This window comes from Astyanax mexicanus, chromosome 13, assembly GCF_023375975.1.
Source record: "Astyanax mexicanus isolate ESR-SI-001 chromosome 13, AstMex3_surface, whole genome shotgun sequence".
Classification (NCBI taxonomy): Eukaryota; Metazoa; Chordata; class Actinopteri; order Characiformes; family Acestrorhamphidae; genus Astyanax; species Astyanax mexicanus.
In genome coordinates, this window is record NC_064420.1 from 37076297 (window position 1) to 37092470 (window position 16174).

The 16174-nt window shown below is 38.7% G+C and overlaps 1 protein-coding gene across 2 annotated transcripts; it reads left to right on the forward strand.

The window, feature by feature from the left end:
* Window positions 1–2586: 2586 nt before the first annotated feature.
* eno1a (enolase 1a, (alpha)) lies at window positions 2587–15735 on the forward strand. Of its 2 annotated transcripts, none has more exons than XM_007246289.3 (12): window positions 2587–2725; window positions 5278–5372; window positions 7739–7834; window positions 8627–8685; window positions 9326–9395; window positions 10276–10409; window positions 10559–10781; window positions 12282–12479; window positions 13519–13720; window positions 13845–13953; window positions 14059–14117; window positions 15267–15735. In XM_007246289.3, the coding sequence occupies exons 2-12, from the start codon at window positions 5288–5290 to the stop codon at window positions 15328–15330; spliced, it is 1299 nt and encodes a 432-aa protein (XP_007246351.1). In that variant the 5' UTR covers window positions 2587–2725; window positions 5278–5287; the 3' UTR covers window positions 15331–15735. The 2 variants fall into 2 exon arrangements, with proteins under 2 accessions (XP_007246351.1, XP_007246350.1); XM_007246288.3 differs by lacking the exon at window positions 8627–8685 and adding an exon at window positions 8896–8954.
* The last annotated feature ends 439 nt before the right edge of the window (window positions 15736–16174 follow it).

Consider the following 16174-nt stretch of genomic DNA (forward strand, 5'->3'; position numbering starts at 1 on the left):
CTCCTGTTATAATGCTACACCACAACTCCTGTTATAATGCTACACCACAACCCATGATAGGTGCTGGACATGGTGACTTTATAGTTTTTTTTTAAATCTACAGTATCTTTATATTTAAATTCACAGTGACATTATTTGCTCTGATCTGACAAGTCTGATTCACTCTATATGTTGGTACAGTGATATGTCTTCATTCTTCAGTCAACTGAAGAGCATTAGTGACCCAGAACCCAGAGATAAAGAAAATACTTGAGTAAAAGCACAAGTATTATATCAAAAATGTGACTTGAGTAGAAGTTTAAGTGTTCCTTAAGCTCCACACTTAGGTGGAAGTACTAAAGCAACATGTTTTCGTACTTAAGTATTAGAAGTAGTTTATTTTACTACTTACGTACTACTTAAGTACTTAAATTAAAAATACAATATAGTGTTATGTAGTTTACACAACAAGGCAGTTAATAGTCTGAAAGTGGCAGAGCGAAAGACAGAACGGGATCAGCATGGTCTTCTCAGTAAGATCAGCTTAATCTCTTGATTCACTCAATGAGGAGCTTTATCAAACCGAGTGACAGTAATATAATTGTATATTTTGTAATTGTAACGAGTAACGATGCAGCACATAAAAAGTAATTGGAGTAAAAGTACTAAATTCATACAAAATATCAAGAGAAGTAAAAGTGGAAGTAGGAGAAAAATAATACTCCAGTAGATACAGATGCAGCATTTTAGTGCTTAAGTACAGTAGTAAAGTAGTTCTAGTTTATTATTATACATTTCTGGCCAGATAACCTACCCATGTGGGGGCTGTATGGTCAACTCAACTGGGAACCAGAACGTTTTGTCCTTGTGTTTCATGTTGCCCAACATATGGATTTCAGTGATTGGCCCAGGAAAGGTTAAACATGGATTGCAACATCTGGATTGCACACCCACGTGCCCCATTTAGGCTCCATGTGTGATTAAAGTGGGATGTGATGATGGGTTCTATTTGGTAAGTCCAACTGGATCCCAGTAACAAAACATAAATTCTCTAAGGACAGAGCTCTCCATCACTACACAGAAAACATATAGCCACTGCTCCACATCCCAAGGTGAACATGGTGACCTTTAAGGCTAATCTGAGGATGTGACAGAGCAGCCTGCTCGATTGCCTTTGCTCCACTGCTTTCCTATGGGGGTTGTTTAAGCTGGGTGTGCCTGAGTCAACAATGGGTGCAACATTATAGCAGCATTGACTAATAAGAGGGGTGTCTGATTACTATTGGAAATATCCACTCTATTCTGTGTGATGACAAGAAGAGGGCCATGTTTGTTTACTTTGTGTTTAATCTTCTGGTGCAGCAACGGACCAATCATATAGGTTAATGATAATAAACATATAGAGTAAGTAATGTAATATTCTTAGTTAGTTATAGTGTGTCAATATATAATTCCTCCACAAAACGGTAAGTGCATACCTATGGACTTTTGGGTGGATGTGTTAAGTTTAGCTCCTTCAACCACAGATGCAGCTCCTCTTCTCTGAAAGGCAGTGGATATAGTTTAGCAAGCTAGCTCTTAAATATACTTTTGGAATGCTGGCCAAAAAAACATTTAATATGAACTGACCAGAAATGCAGACTAAAGTAACTCTTGAAAGTGGGCGTGGCAGAATATGGTGAATAGGGTCTGTCAGTTTCCCAGAGAGGGATTAATACTAGTCGTAAATTACATTTTCAGTTGAATGCAAAATCTAACCCAAGTCTAGACTTAATCCTTGTCAGGGAAGTGTTCCAAAGGATGGATGGATGGATGGATGGATGGATGGATGGATAGACAGATAGATAGATAGATAGATAGATAGATAGATAGATAGATAGATAGATAGATAGATAGATAGATAGATACTTTATTGATCCCCGAAAGTTACTAAGGAAGGATAAGATAAAACAATACTTATAAAAATACAAATACAAAAAAAATATATAAAGTATAAAAGTACATAGATAGATAGATAGATAGATAGATAGATAGATAGATAGATAGATAGATAGATAGATAGATAGATAGATAGATAGATAGATAGATAGATAGATGGATGGATGGATGGACGAGCAGACAGACAGATAGATAGATACTTTATTGATATGTTACATAATTTATATATTGTTATAACTATTACTATAAAACATGCAGTTTGACATTTATTAGGCAGCTTAAATGATTTAATATCTGCATCCTGATCCCTGAATGAAGAGATGAAGCAGTAGTGAATATGGACAGCAGTGTTTCTCCATGAGGAAGTGGTGAAGCTGGTGTAGGTGTCGCGCATCACGTACGCTCTGCGGTTTCTGCATCCGTGGAAAACTCCGCGTGTCTGGCTTTCCTACACTAATTAAATCAAGCACAGTCTCGCCTTTCTCAATATAACCCTTTATCCCAGTTGGAGAATCTAAAACACGGCGTTTTTTTGCTATTAAATAGTGACTTGTGAGATTATAATACAGCAAAGTCGTGATTGCAGGAGTCCTACGCTTCCCCACGCACGTGCGGCAGTGTGCCGCGTGAGGACGCTCTGGCCAATCAGAGCGCACGGCTGGGTTTCACGCGCTTCTTCCTGGGTCGTGGTAGCCAATCAGGAGGCAGCAGAGCGGTCAACAGATCTGTGAGCTCTGAGCAGCAGCGGCGGAGAGAGAGGACGCAGCCTCGCGCACACAGCTTCTTCGCCTTCACACAGCCTCGCAAGGTGAGACACATGCCTAATACTGTACAGACACTGTATACAGCCGACTGCGGGGCTTTTATTATGATATACTTGTATTTAAAGCGAGAACAGCGCTTGTTTAAACTCTGACTGGTTTTTAACGTTGCTGTGCAGCTCAGAACTTAGCTAGAAATGACATCTGACTTCTAGCAAGGTTAACTTATCTGTTTCCTGTCAGACTAGCTATCAGGATTTTTGTCTGTAATAAACTCCAGGGTATTTTAGGGAGCACTCCAAACGCAGAGCTGTCCATTTATGGCCATTCTGTCATATCCACAGCTCACACAGCGCATCATCCTAACGTAGACAAGCTGGATAGCTTAGTGTGTGTGCGCCTGTTTTTTTGACGTTTATAACACGGATTTCCTATTAACCGTATCGTTGCTGTTGCCTTACTAACATGTATAACAAAATAACCAAACTAACTTTATTAGATAGATGGTCCAGCTTGAATGTGACTGGAATTAAAACCTTTTTGACATTGACTTCCATTGAAACTAGTGTGTGTAGTTATGTGTCTGCCTGTTTTTGACGTTTCTTTCACGGATTTTCTATTAGCTGCATCGTTACTGTGGCTTAACTAACCTATATAACCTAACTAAATAACCAGAAAACAAGCTAAATCATTGCTTTCAAATGTACCCAATGAGTAGGCCGATAGAGATGGTCCAGCTTGAATGTGACTTAATGTGATTTAAAAAAAAATGTTGCTTGTTAGCTGGCTATATTGAAGAGGTATTTATATAGGTTTGTATATGTGTTGTTTCAGTTAAAAAAATATTACCTGTGTAAATGAATAAAATCCGTGTAAAGGTTTTTGTGATGTTCACTAATAAAGGCCAGCTATAGGCGAGTGTCATTGAGATTTAGCTAGCAACAAATAGGCCTGCAACAGGAAGGCGTGTGCTGGATATTAACTAATACAGTATTGCGCTTTTTTAACCCCTGTTTGGTCCGTTTTCACCACAGTTTTCTGCTTTGAAAGAGACTGTTTAGGTCTAAACCAAACATTTTAGTGTTTTACACTCTCAGTTTAGCTCATTTTAACCTGTATAGCTAGCTAGCTTGGCTTTGTTAATGCCAGTTTATTTATTTAACTAGCTTACTAGCTATCTACTCTGGCCTGGTTAAATGGTGGTGATCTCTGCAGGGGCCTGGGAGCATTTGCTGCTGTCTGTCTCTTGGCTCACCCAGCCTGCTGTGATGTGGCCGGTGGCAAATTTCCACTGACATTTAAGGCCACAGGATTTTCGATTGGTGCAGCAAAAAGACATGTGTATGTTGAATAAATGTACATGGATGTACAAACATAGTATTTGAAAGCTTTTTAGTGAGCAGTATATTGATATACAATGTCTGTGGTATGCTCTATTTAACACTAATCTCCAATGTTTGACTCTGTGGTGATCTTTCGTAAGATTGATCCTTTATTTTTTAAACAGTTCTAGGCCCAAAACCCCAGGGCCTGTCTGCATTCATAAAGCAGATTTGGCATCTGTTCCCATACAGGCATCATAAATCAGTGAGGAATATGGCTTTATTTCAGCACCCCTTTACCATAAGTGTAATGAATATGGGCTGAAATCCAGGGGACACTTGGCTGTATATACCTAATAGTACTTATAGTCTCCAAATCACCTGTAATTTAATAATGTAAATGAAAAAACAAAGCACTAAAAGCTAAAATATTTATTAATCATAGAAATGGCAGTGTTTATAACTGAGTATTTTATATGATGTGTGTAATGAGCTGATGTTGTAAGTTAGAATTCAAGGCCTAAGGCTTTTACCTTCTCTAAAACCTCATGGGAGCCTCATGACTTTAGTGTAGAGGTGACTGTTCCATGGATTTCTTAACAGGGGCTGAATAGAAGCGCTGCTAATGGTGGTATGGATGGTTGCAAAAAGAGAAATGTGTGTGCTGATGTAACTCAGGAAAAATACTATCCTCTTTGACTCAGTTCTTCCTTAGTGAACAAGTAAGTGGTTTCTTTACTGGAGTGAATCACACATTTTGTCTGAGCTGAGTCATGGTGATTTTTGTTCATTTCCTCAGGCCCCACTGCTCTTTACTGTAACTGAAGCCAAAAAGAACAAGCATGTGAGCTGATCAATGAAATTACTGATTTAAATACAGTTCCCATTGATCTACTGTCCTTTATGAGTTTCATACTATTAGTGGTGGAGACTCCAGATCCAGATAATTTAAATTCATTCCAGGGTTTTGTTCCAACTGCCTGGATGGCTCTGTGTGTAAATAGGCTGCAGCTGAGTCAGTGAAGCGGTTGTAACAAAATCCTGGGATGGATTTTTACTTTCAGGACCTAGATTATATAGTTGGGCAGGGATTAAGCCTGGTCATGGACTTTATTTTCCTTTCATTGATAAAACTCCATTCAAAATACTTTGTAGTCCAAGACTAGGCTTAATCCCTGTCTTAGAAACTGCCCTATTAAATTTTATTAGTGATGTGTCATTAGTTATGATGGTGGATTGTACAAACTTATCTTACTACCTTTACTTATTCTTTGCAGATCCTGCAACATGTCCATCCTGAAGATCCACGCTCGTGAGATTTTTGACTCACGTGGAAACCCCACGGTTGAGGTTGACCTCTACACTAAGAAAGGTAGGTTACATGCATAGTTTAGGCTTATTTTTTACCATCCAATATTTTTATGAAGTTTATATTCAGTAAATGTATTATATAGATGCAAAAATTGTAAAATCTTCCTCTACCCAAAACAGATTGTTTCAAATGTTCTAAAGCAGCATAGAACAGCCCATTGCAGCATTAGCGCAGTTTGTTTGTGATTGATTTGTGTTGTATTGAGAGTTTTGGGACTGGGCACTACACACTGAGCACAGTGGCTGTTTCAAATGAGTGAGCCATCAGCTACTCTCTGCCTCATTGGCGTGGTGTCCAGTAGCCTGGAAGAGACAGATCAGGTGGTGGAGGTTTATAAATAGTCTTTGTAACGGTAGACAGCTTGTGTTGCCTCTCATTGGAAAATGCATAGAGTACACTGACCACACAGCGTAGGTTATCTTACACCGTACTGTAAATTATGCATCATTAATTATAAAGTATTATATTTTATAGTTGTATATTAAAGTATGCTATATTATACTATATACTGTACTTTAACAGTGATTTACAAAATGAAGCAAAACATTTTTTGTACAGATCATTATGTAATACATAATTTCTTTAAAACTGTATGACAATGCATTATGAAGATGCGACCCTACAGCAGCCTACAATAAAATCTGTTACAGACTCTAAACAGCTGAACATTTGTTGTTTTTCCAAGCTCTTTCAGCTGTCCCACGCTTGCTATTCTAGAACAATGCAGCAGTTTGGCCCCTTTACAAATGACCAGACTGTTAATGAAGTTGAGTGAATAACCGTGTGAGGAGGTATAGGCATCCAAACTAGCAAATAGCCTTCCAACATGTGCTGGAACAAGGGGGATCCTGCAGGAATAGCAAATCAGGCTGAAATAGTGTTGTGTGGAGTGTATGTGGAGTCTAACCTCACTCTCAGCCTGTTTTTTTTTTTTTTTTTACTGGATTACAGTTGGTTAGGCAAGCCAACCCCCCACCACCCATCCAATTACATAACTACGGTTTTGCTGAAGTAAAAGAATTGCTTTTCTTTTACAATTAGCTGTAGTGTTTTCTGTTTGGAAGATGTAAGTGTTTAAGGGGAGGCACGAGGACAATTAAGCACATATGACTTACTTGTCTGTTGACTGCTTTCCTTAGTGTACATGGTAAAGAATGTGGCTAGTTGGTTTATTAATACAAATTTGCAACACTGCGAGTCATAAAGAGACGTTTTCAACAGGAGTATGAATGTATAATAAGCAGCAAATGCAATACTTTTGTACACTCATTTTACTCCTGTTTTTATTATTAGGATACTTTTATAGAATATCTCCACAGTATTGAAAAAAAATATTGTGTTCTATTTTGCCATATTAAAAAAAAACAGTTTTGTACAGATTTTGCCAAGATTTCTCGATCCAACATTCAATCATAGTAATATAATGTTAAGGCAGCCTGTATATGTTTAATATTAGAGTAAATACATATTTGGAAGGTATGATCTGCATCTCATTGATAAAAAAAAAGAGAAACAGTATAAAATTCTGACATTGTCTTGCAATGTGACATAAATATATGTTGCTATGACTATATATTAATTAATTTATTTATATCCAGCACTAGATTAATGGCTTCCTAACTGCCGTCAGCGACTAGATTGATGGTGCGTGTAAGAAAGAATCAAACAATGGCTTTTTTTAAAGCACAGACTCACGGCCCAAATCACAGATGTGTATTTGATTAAGCTCTAAATCCGTTTTGATCTACAGATTCTGACATGGGCTCTGCTCTGATTTGCACTTAGATGAGCACGCTGAATAACATTTTTGCACATTCAGATTTGCCACACATGGTTTAATCGGAGGCGAACGTGTTGGCAGATGGGGAACCCCTTATATCTGAGCGCCATTACAGTACAGTAGCCTGCACTGAAGAAAAGCCTCCTGCAGCTGACCTTGTGAAGGAGCATGTGTTTGAATCCGTGATTTCTGAGAGCTTTTTCTCTCTACCAAAGATTTCATTATTCCTTAATAAAAGCTACATAAATGCAGATGTAGATGAATGCAAAGCTGGATACATTCAGAAGAATATGGAAGCAGCATTGTGTAGTAATAGTAATCTGTTCACATTGATGCTGTTATGTAATCTCCTCTCTGCAGTATATGAGGGAGGGGTGGGGCTTGTGTGTATGTTCCTTATATGGCAGACATGTCAGTGACATCACTGAATACATTGTCCTGTCTCTGAGAGAAGGGAACTCTGGGAAAATGAGTCATTATGAGTTCTGGCTGGTCTGTGAGCTAGTTTTGCCTGTAGGGCTGCAGCTACAGTGATTAAATGTGTTGAGTTAAATGTGATATATTGTGTTGTATTTTTTTATTTAAGGTCTCTTCAGAGCTGCAGTGCCCAGCGGTGCTTCCACCGGCATCTATGAGGCCCTCGAGCTCCGCGACAATGACAAGACCCGCTATCTGGGCAAAGGTGGGATCAGAGATTTCATCATCATAGTTTAGCAAATGTAATAAACTTTTGTTGTTATAATGTGTTCATTTAATTATAACAAGCTGCAATAGTATAACATTATTTCTAGTATTATTAAAAAAATAGAAAAAAATATTTTTTTCCCATTTTCACAGTACCTTCTTACTTTGTATCATATTTTTTTCTCTTTTAGAAATTATGTGAATTTTAGCAGTTGTTCTGCATGTTGTGTAATGATATTTCATCATGTTTTCTGATTATTGAGTCAATAGAAATGCTCCAAAATGCCATATTGGATTTTCTGCAAGACAGCAACAGTTTAATGACTAGTTATTGGACACACTGAATTGTTTTGTTTTTACCACATTGAATCAGTGTTTTATAATTTATCAGGTATTCACTGCAAAAAAATTTAATTAACTAAATTTACAGTAAAACACTGGCAGCTGTGTTTGCACATTTTCAGTGTAAAATAAATTACCTGTAAACTACTGACAGCTGTAGCTGCCAGAATGATTAAATATACAGTCATTACAGTTTGCTTTTAATCAAAATTATGACAAAAAATATAGTAAATGCAAAACATTACAGTGTTAGTTGTCATATAAATATTATGAAATATTTCTGTCATAGGCTGTTCTTTAAAAAAAACAATGCAGGTGTATTTAATGTTGAAAAACTCTCTTTATTCCAGAAAAGAGATTATTTTCTCTGTTCTTCTTCACTCTCTATCTCCTCCTTTCCCTCTCAGTTCCCACTGACTCTGCATCTCTTCTTCTTCTTTTCTGTCAGGGGTGAAAAGAGCTGTAAAATATGTAAATGAGTTCTTGGCCCCAGCTTTGTGTAACCAGGTAAATGAGTGTGTGCAGTAACTGAAGCGAGGGTCATCTCACCCTGGCGATAATACCAGAGCATGAGGCGTGGGGTTTGCTTTCACCACTAACCGCAGTAGGCATTTACAGATGATCTCAGAAGGGCCTGTTCTGTGATGGTCTTGTTGTGCCAGCTCTGCATGTTCCCCCCTGTACTTGGGTCAGTGATGGTTTGCTTGTTCGTTGCAGGTGTCTCAAAAGCTGTTGAGCATATCAATAAAACAATTGCACCTGCCCTGGTTAGCCAGGTAGGAATATTTATTTTTCACTAACATTACAGTTTGTGCTACTGTGGAAAAGTCTTTGTAATATTTGAAGTAATAATAGAACAGTTGTATAACAGTGCTTTGTGTCACCTTTAAACAGAAGTCGTGCTTGTAAAAACTTTTGTAATACGTATCTACTTATGTAGTTATTCCTGAGACATTTTAATAATAAGAATGCAATGAGACAATTCTTTAATGCTCCTGTTCTCCTCCTAACCCTAAGTTTGAATATTTGCAGTTTTAACATTGCACAAGCTTTGACGTGACTGCTGTGTGTTGATTTCCTTGATTTCTGCTGTGAAATGTACTAACTCAAGATTTATTCTTGCCGCCTTTCTCTTGTTATCAAACAGAGCGTGTCTGTCCTGGAGCAGGAGAAGATTGACAAACTGATGCTTGATATGGACGGCACAGACAACAAATGTAAGCCGCATTCACATACACCATATAAGCCAAAATAATTGGACTAGGTCTGCACAATATTGAAACAAAAATAGTAAAAAAAAAACAATATTGGGAGGACATAATCGGAATAGTGTACATTTTCCTTTTGTATCGAGCTACATGGAGTCCTATTGGTAGTACTTTTCTACAAACATTTGGGCATGTAGTATATACAGCTCTGGAAAAAAAAGAGAGACCACTTAAAAATGATAAGTTTCTTTGATTTTACCAAATTGAAAACCTCTGGAATATAATATAAGAGGAAGGCGATGATCACAAGCCATCAAACCAAACTGAACTGCTTAAGTTTTTGCATCAAGAGGGGCATAAAGTTATTCAAAAGCAGTGTGTAAGACTGGTGGAGGAGAACATGCCATGATGCATGCAAACTGTGACTATATTAGCCAAAGTAATTGGACTAGGGCTGGAATATTTGGTGGAATAACCACAATTATTTATGAACATTTCTGAACTCTTAAATCTTTATGAATGTGAACTTGTTTTCTTTGCATTATTTAAGATCTGAAGGCTCTGCTTCATTTTTGTTATTTCAGCCATTTCTCTTTTTCTGCAAATAAATGCTCTAAATGACATTTTTTATTTGGAGTTTGGGAGAAATGTTGTCCGTAGTTTATATAATAAAACAACTAAGTTAATTTTACTCAAACATATACCTATAAATAGCAAAATCAGAGAAACTGATTCAGAAATTGAAGTGATCTCTTACTTTTTTATAGAGCTGTATATTAGTATAGCTTTTTAAAATCATAAATACAAAACACGTGAGACATTTGACATTTGTAGTGTATCATCTGCAGTTTATTGCACTTTATAATGTGTTGCTTTTGTCAATTTTTAGCAAAGTTTGGAGCGAATGCCATCCTGGGTGTGTCCCTGGCTGTGTGCAAGGCTGGAGCTGCTGAGAAAGGTGTCCCACTCTACCGCCACATCGCTGACCTCGCTGGCAACCCAGAGGTCATCCTTCCAGTTCCTGTAAGCTCTTGCTGTGATATTTCTGTCCTCGTCCTTCTGCCAAAGAAATATTTCCATTCCTCTCTTTGGGATGGCTTGTTCTTTGTTTCGTCATTGTCGTCCAGTACAAGTCCTGGCACTTCATTAATAGAGTCGCTTGTGTTCCCAAGGCCTTCAACGTTATCAACGGTGGTTCCCACGCCGGCAACAAGCTGGCCATGCAGGAGTTCATGATCCTGCCAGTTGGGGCCAGCAGCTTCAAAGAGGCCATGCGCATTGGTGCTGAGGTCTACCACAACCTGAAGAATGTCATCAAGGAGAAGTATGGCAAGGACGCCACCAATGTGGGAGATGAGGGTGGCTTCGCTCCCAACATCCTGGAGAACAAAGAAGGTGAGAGAGGAAAACAAGAAGGATGACATTGCAGTTAATGATCGGTTCAGTTTTCTGCTGAGGAGGAAAGTCATGTGTTTCCACTAGTCACACTGTATACCACAATGCTGACTGTGATTTATAAATTGAAATTGCTAAACAAGTAGTAGGGTAATCTCACATGATTGCTCATTCCAGTTTAGTTCCACTAGGTAATGTGATAATATTTAAAAGGTTTAACTTCAGGTTTTAATAAAAAAGCTACAAATAATTTAAAACTTTAAATACTAAATCCTAGAACTAATATCATGTCCCATGACTTTTTCCATGTGCAACAAAAGCTAAAGAACTCTTCATTAACATGTGGGATATTGAATGTGGATGCGAGTTTCACCACCATTGGTCGTGGTCATTACTACTCACTGTGCTGTCCACTGTGGGTGTTAATGCCTTCTATAATCTCTTCCTGTGGATTCATGTTGCACTGTGGATTGAGGAATGATACATTCTCTTACAAATTAAGAATGTCTCAAACTCTAATAATTCAAGTCACCTCAATACTTACAACATAAAACATATTTCAGCAGCCCCCTGCAATAACCCCATGTGATCAGTTTACATACTGCTATTCCATGTATTTTAGCATGTCTTTGTAATTATTGTCTAATAACTTTAAACCATTTAAAATAGCAGATTTTGCACAAAATCTTCCATCACACTTTTCTTCCATGTAGCTTATAGCATGGCTCCAACTCCCGGTGTAACATGGTGTAAGTTTACCCCCCAGTCCCTAATCTTAGTGCTTTAGCACTGTGCATGGGAATTCCTTCCCTGACGCTGCAGATGGTTTCTAAATTCAGGCCTGGCCCCAGCAGTGCAGCTGAAGGGGCTGCAAGCCAGTCAGGCAACTGCACTGAGACCTGCTATCTTAGCTATTGGACATTGAAAGCTTCTAGACTTAACAGTTGAACAGCCAGCACCCAATTCTGTTTTTATTTTTTTCCTACCCTCACCCTAAAAGTGTTTATTGTCATTATATTTTTATGCTAGTAGCAGCGATATCATTTGATGTCTGGCGCATGCTTCACATGGTGTATCACGAGAAAAACTTGCAGTTTTGCAACCTGGTTCTAAATGTGCCAATGACAATGGCCGATTACTCAGAAGCAGAAGAGGGGGAGGTGGGTTTTAGGTGTGTATGGGCTCTGAGTGGATGGATATGTGTTTTTACTGGGACGTATTTGTGCTTTTCTAATGGGCCCCATCATTACAGCCCAACTTAATCTCACATGAGCCCCATCTGCAGTGTACAGCCCAGATGAAGCTCATATTTTAACCCCTTCTGGTCCCATCAATGGCATTCATATGTGGGGCCAGCATTGAACCTGTGAACCAAACTTATTGGGTCCCGGTCGGACTATCCAAACAGCCCCACATGGGAATGTTATCTAGGATTCAACCATTGTTAAAGGATTGTTCTTTTGAATGACAAACTAATATCATCTTTTATTTCTATCTCAGCCCTGGAGCTCCTGAAGAACGCCATCGGCAAGGCCGGCTACACCGATAAGATTGTAATTGGAATGGATGTGGCTGCCTCTGAGTTCTACAAGAGCGGCAAGTACGACCTGGACTTCAAGTCCCCTGACGACCCAAGTCGTTACATCTCTCCCGACCAGCTGGCTGACCTCTACAAGAGCTTTGTGAAGGATTATCCTGGTCAGTTTCTCTAAAAGCACTATATATATTTTTTGTGCCACTCCACTGAGATATTAAGTGAACTCCACTGATAGATGACTGGCACCTTGTATGATATCAAGCAAAGCCTTTTACACTGTACATCTTTGATCATTTTAAAATGCCTTTAAATTAACTTCAAGTAAGTCGTGCTAAATGTTTGTGCTTTCTCAGCAATTAATCTATCTGCTTAAACATCTAATCTGTCATGAAGGAGTAAAGACACTGGTGAGGGTTTCAGGAGACTAAGGTTTTAATGGGTTAAACAGCCTGAAGCCTGTTAACTGAGCCATGCTAATGCGCTCATGCCCAACACTGCACGCCTGAGAGCATGCACACCCTGCCTGACTGCAGCCAGGAGGATAACAGGGGGATTACTTTTAATTAATGACAGCACCTTTAATACATACTGGATACCAACATTAACATCTGAATTCGGGAATCAATATTTAATACATATTGAATTTTAACACTAATGTCTGAATTTGATTTTGGGCAGTAAAATATGAAAGCACTTTGAATACATACTGGTTATTAAACGCAAATGTCAATATTTGGGCACTAATATTTGACAGCACTTTGAATACATACTGGATTTCAACTTTAGTATTTGGGACTTATATATATATATATAAGAACATTTGCCAGAATTTAGCCACTGATATGTTGGAGCACTTTTAATACATACTGGATATCAAGCCTAATGTCTGAACTTTGGCAGTAATATGTAAAAGCGCTTTTAATACAACTGGATAACAACTTTAAAGTCTGAATACAGGCACTAATATGTAACAGCATTGACTGTCTGTGTGAATCTGCACAGTATTATTTGAGAGCCATTTTAATACACACTAGAGCTTTTGTATCTGAATACGGGTAATAAAATTAGGTTAATTCTTTTATATGAGCTTTGGAGTTTTCTTTTTTTTTATTTCAGGCCCACTTGGTGCAGTTGGTGGTTGTTCTAACTGAATGATTTTACTAATGTTTTGTTTTTCTTTTTTTCTCTGTATCTCCTCAGTTGTCTCCATTGAGGATCCCTTCGACCAGGATGACTGGGAGGCCTGGTCCAAGTTCACCGCTAGCACGAGCATCCAGGTGGTGGGTGATGACCTGACTGTGACCAACCCCAAGCGTATTTCAAAGGCAGTGGCTGATAAGGCCTGCAACTGTCTGCTGCTCAAGGTCAACCAGATCGGCTCCGTCACAGAGTCCCTGCAGGCGTGAGTCCCCAAAAACATTGTTTTGTTTGTAACATACACGTGTGTAGTCATGTTATTTAGAGGAAATGAATAACGTATGCAGGCTTTCTCTTTGTTAATTGTTTCCCTGTTTCCTCCCATGTAGCTGTAAGATGGCACAGTCCAATGGCTGGGGTGTGATGGTCAGCCACCGCTCCGGAGAGACCGAGGACACCTTCATTGCTGACCTGGTGGTCGGCCTCTGCACTGGCCAGGTGAGAGTCTTCATGTCTAATATCCAAATTCCAAATGTTTCCAAATTAGTTCATTTGAATTAGATGTTTGCAAGCTGCCTTACTATTTTTATGAATGTGTTTTAGATCAAGACTGGCGCCCCCTGCCGATCAGAGCGTCTGGCCAAGTACAATCAGCTGCTAAGGTGAGCTCACTCTCTGCTACTATACACATAATTAAACACTTTATATGAAAGGTTTGCAGTCATTTTTGCCATTTTCATTTGTTTTTTTTATTCAACTTTACCTTGCAATGTGCATATTGACTGAAATACAACATAATAGACACTGGAGAGTATTTAATATATCGGTTACAAAATTTAAAATAATTTATTATATTATATGTCTAAATATTATGGGAACCCCTTCTAATGAATGCATTCATCTACTTCAGGTTACAGCTATTTCTTGACACAAACAGCTTGCGTTTTCCATTTAGAGAAATATTGCCAATAGAATAAGACTTTTATGCAAAAAAGGGCAAGAGGAGAGGGGTATAAAATCCCACAGTAATGAGCTGCGGAGCAGCGGAACTTTGGAATGATGGTGTTCCATCCAATAGTTGAAAGGAGATGGGAAGTTAGGGATGATGTGGGATTGTGACCATCCAACATACAGATGTTGCTAATGCTTTTGTAACTGAATGCAATCAAAGTGTCCCATAAAGTTTATGAGCCCGAGCCCGAATTAAACCCAACAAGTGCAGTGTTAAAACTGAGATTTAAAAAAAAAACATTTTTGGGCTGTTTGTATGAGCAAAATCTGTTCACAATGATGGTAATTAACATTGCAACACTAAAGAAGCATAGACCTATTATTTAAGAAAAATGTTTGTTAAGAACAGCTACACACAGCGCTGTAAGTCAAATGTGGACAAGTGGATGAACTCTTGTGTGCATAAGCCCCAGAGTTGCGTGATTATAACCTTCTTCCATGTGCAACTTTTTAAAAAAACATATTTAGCATTAGAAAAACCGACGCTTAAATCACAGACCATTTTCTAGAGCCCGATTCAAATCGGCTAGATGAAAGTGGTGGCCACCGGGTGGGGTTTGGGCAGATTATCTAAACTCTAGTCTCCTAGCATCACTCCAACATATAGTAGAAAGTCTTTCCTGGACTGTAGAGACAGTTACTCAAATAAAGTAGGATAAGCTTTCTTTTTTTAATACCCTCAATTCCAGGTAATGAGCAGGTGTCCCAACACTTTGACCATTCATCATGGATCTAATAGTGCTTTTTTCAATTGTAAACAGAGAGAACTAATTATGACATGCTTTGAATTGTCTCTGCAGGATTGAGGAGGAGCTCGGAGACAAGGCTCGCTTCGCCGGCCAGAAATTCAGGAGGCCCATCTGAAGAGCGGACCCTGTCTGGATGTCTTTACGATAGTCACACTCCCACACATAGAGCCACGCGAAGTTACTCTCTCCAGACCAGAGGGAATTTGGAAAGGCATTGAAATTCAAGGTCCAAGTCAAGTCTGCAAGCTACGGCACGCTGCTTCTGTGCCAACAAGTCCTCCCATTCTCCTCAGCCCTGGCACCCAAATAACACTGGTCCTTTAATTATGTCTTTGTATTTCTGTGAGAGATCTTTGTTTTGCTTCTTGTGAGCTGTAGTGAATATCTGGTTCTCTGTTGTTCAGTGTGCTGCGGTGTGTAGCGCAAAACTGTGTCCGTTGTGTTGCCTTTGAGAAGCTGTAGTGTTGCTGTAAAGCGTGGCATAACAACAAATAAACTATACCCACGTGGAAGAGTGTTACGTAGGTGTGTGTATTATTATTATTATTATTTTTATTTTTTTTTCCATTTTACGTAAGCCTGTGTGCTTTAAATATCTATTCAGCACTTTCCAGTTTACACTAATAAAAAGGTGTTAATAAGGCATAAAGTATACACACTGAAACAATAGACATTGTGTACTGAAAAGCCTGTTGCACAGTAACCTGATCCAAGGGGAGGAATATCCAAGATCCTCAGATATCCAAGTTTAGTAAGAAGATACGCGCTATCGCCTGAAGCTGAGGAGCATGAACAGCAGGCAACAAATGATTGCCCAGACAGTTTACAGGTGCCAGCTGAACGTATTCCATAGTCTGGCTTCTAGGTTAAACTATCGAGGCATGTTCTCATATTGAACTCCAGCATAAACCCCACTCAGACTCTGCTGGACTGTTTATCATTTTCTCAGTAATGTGTTC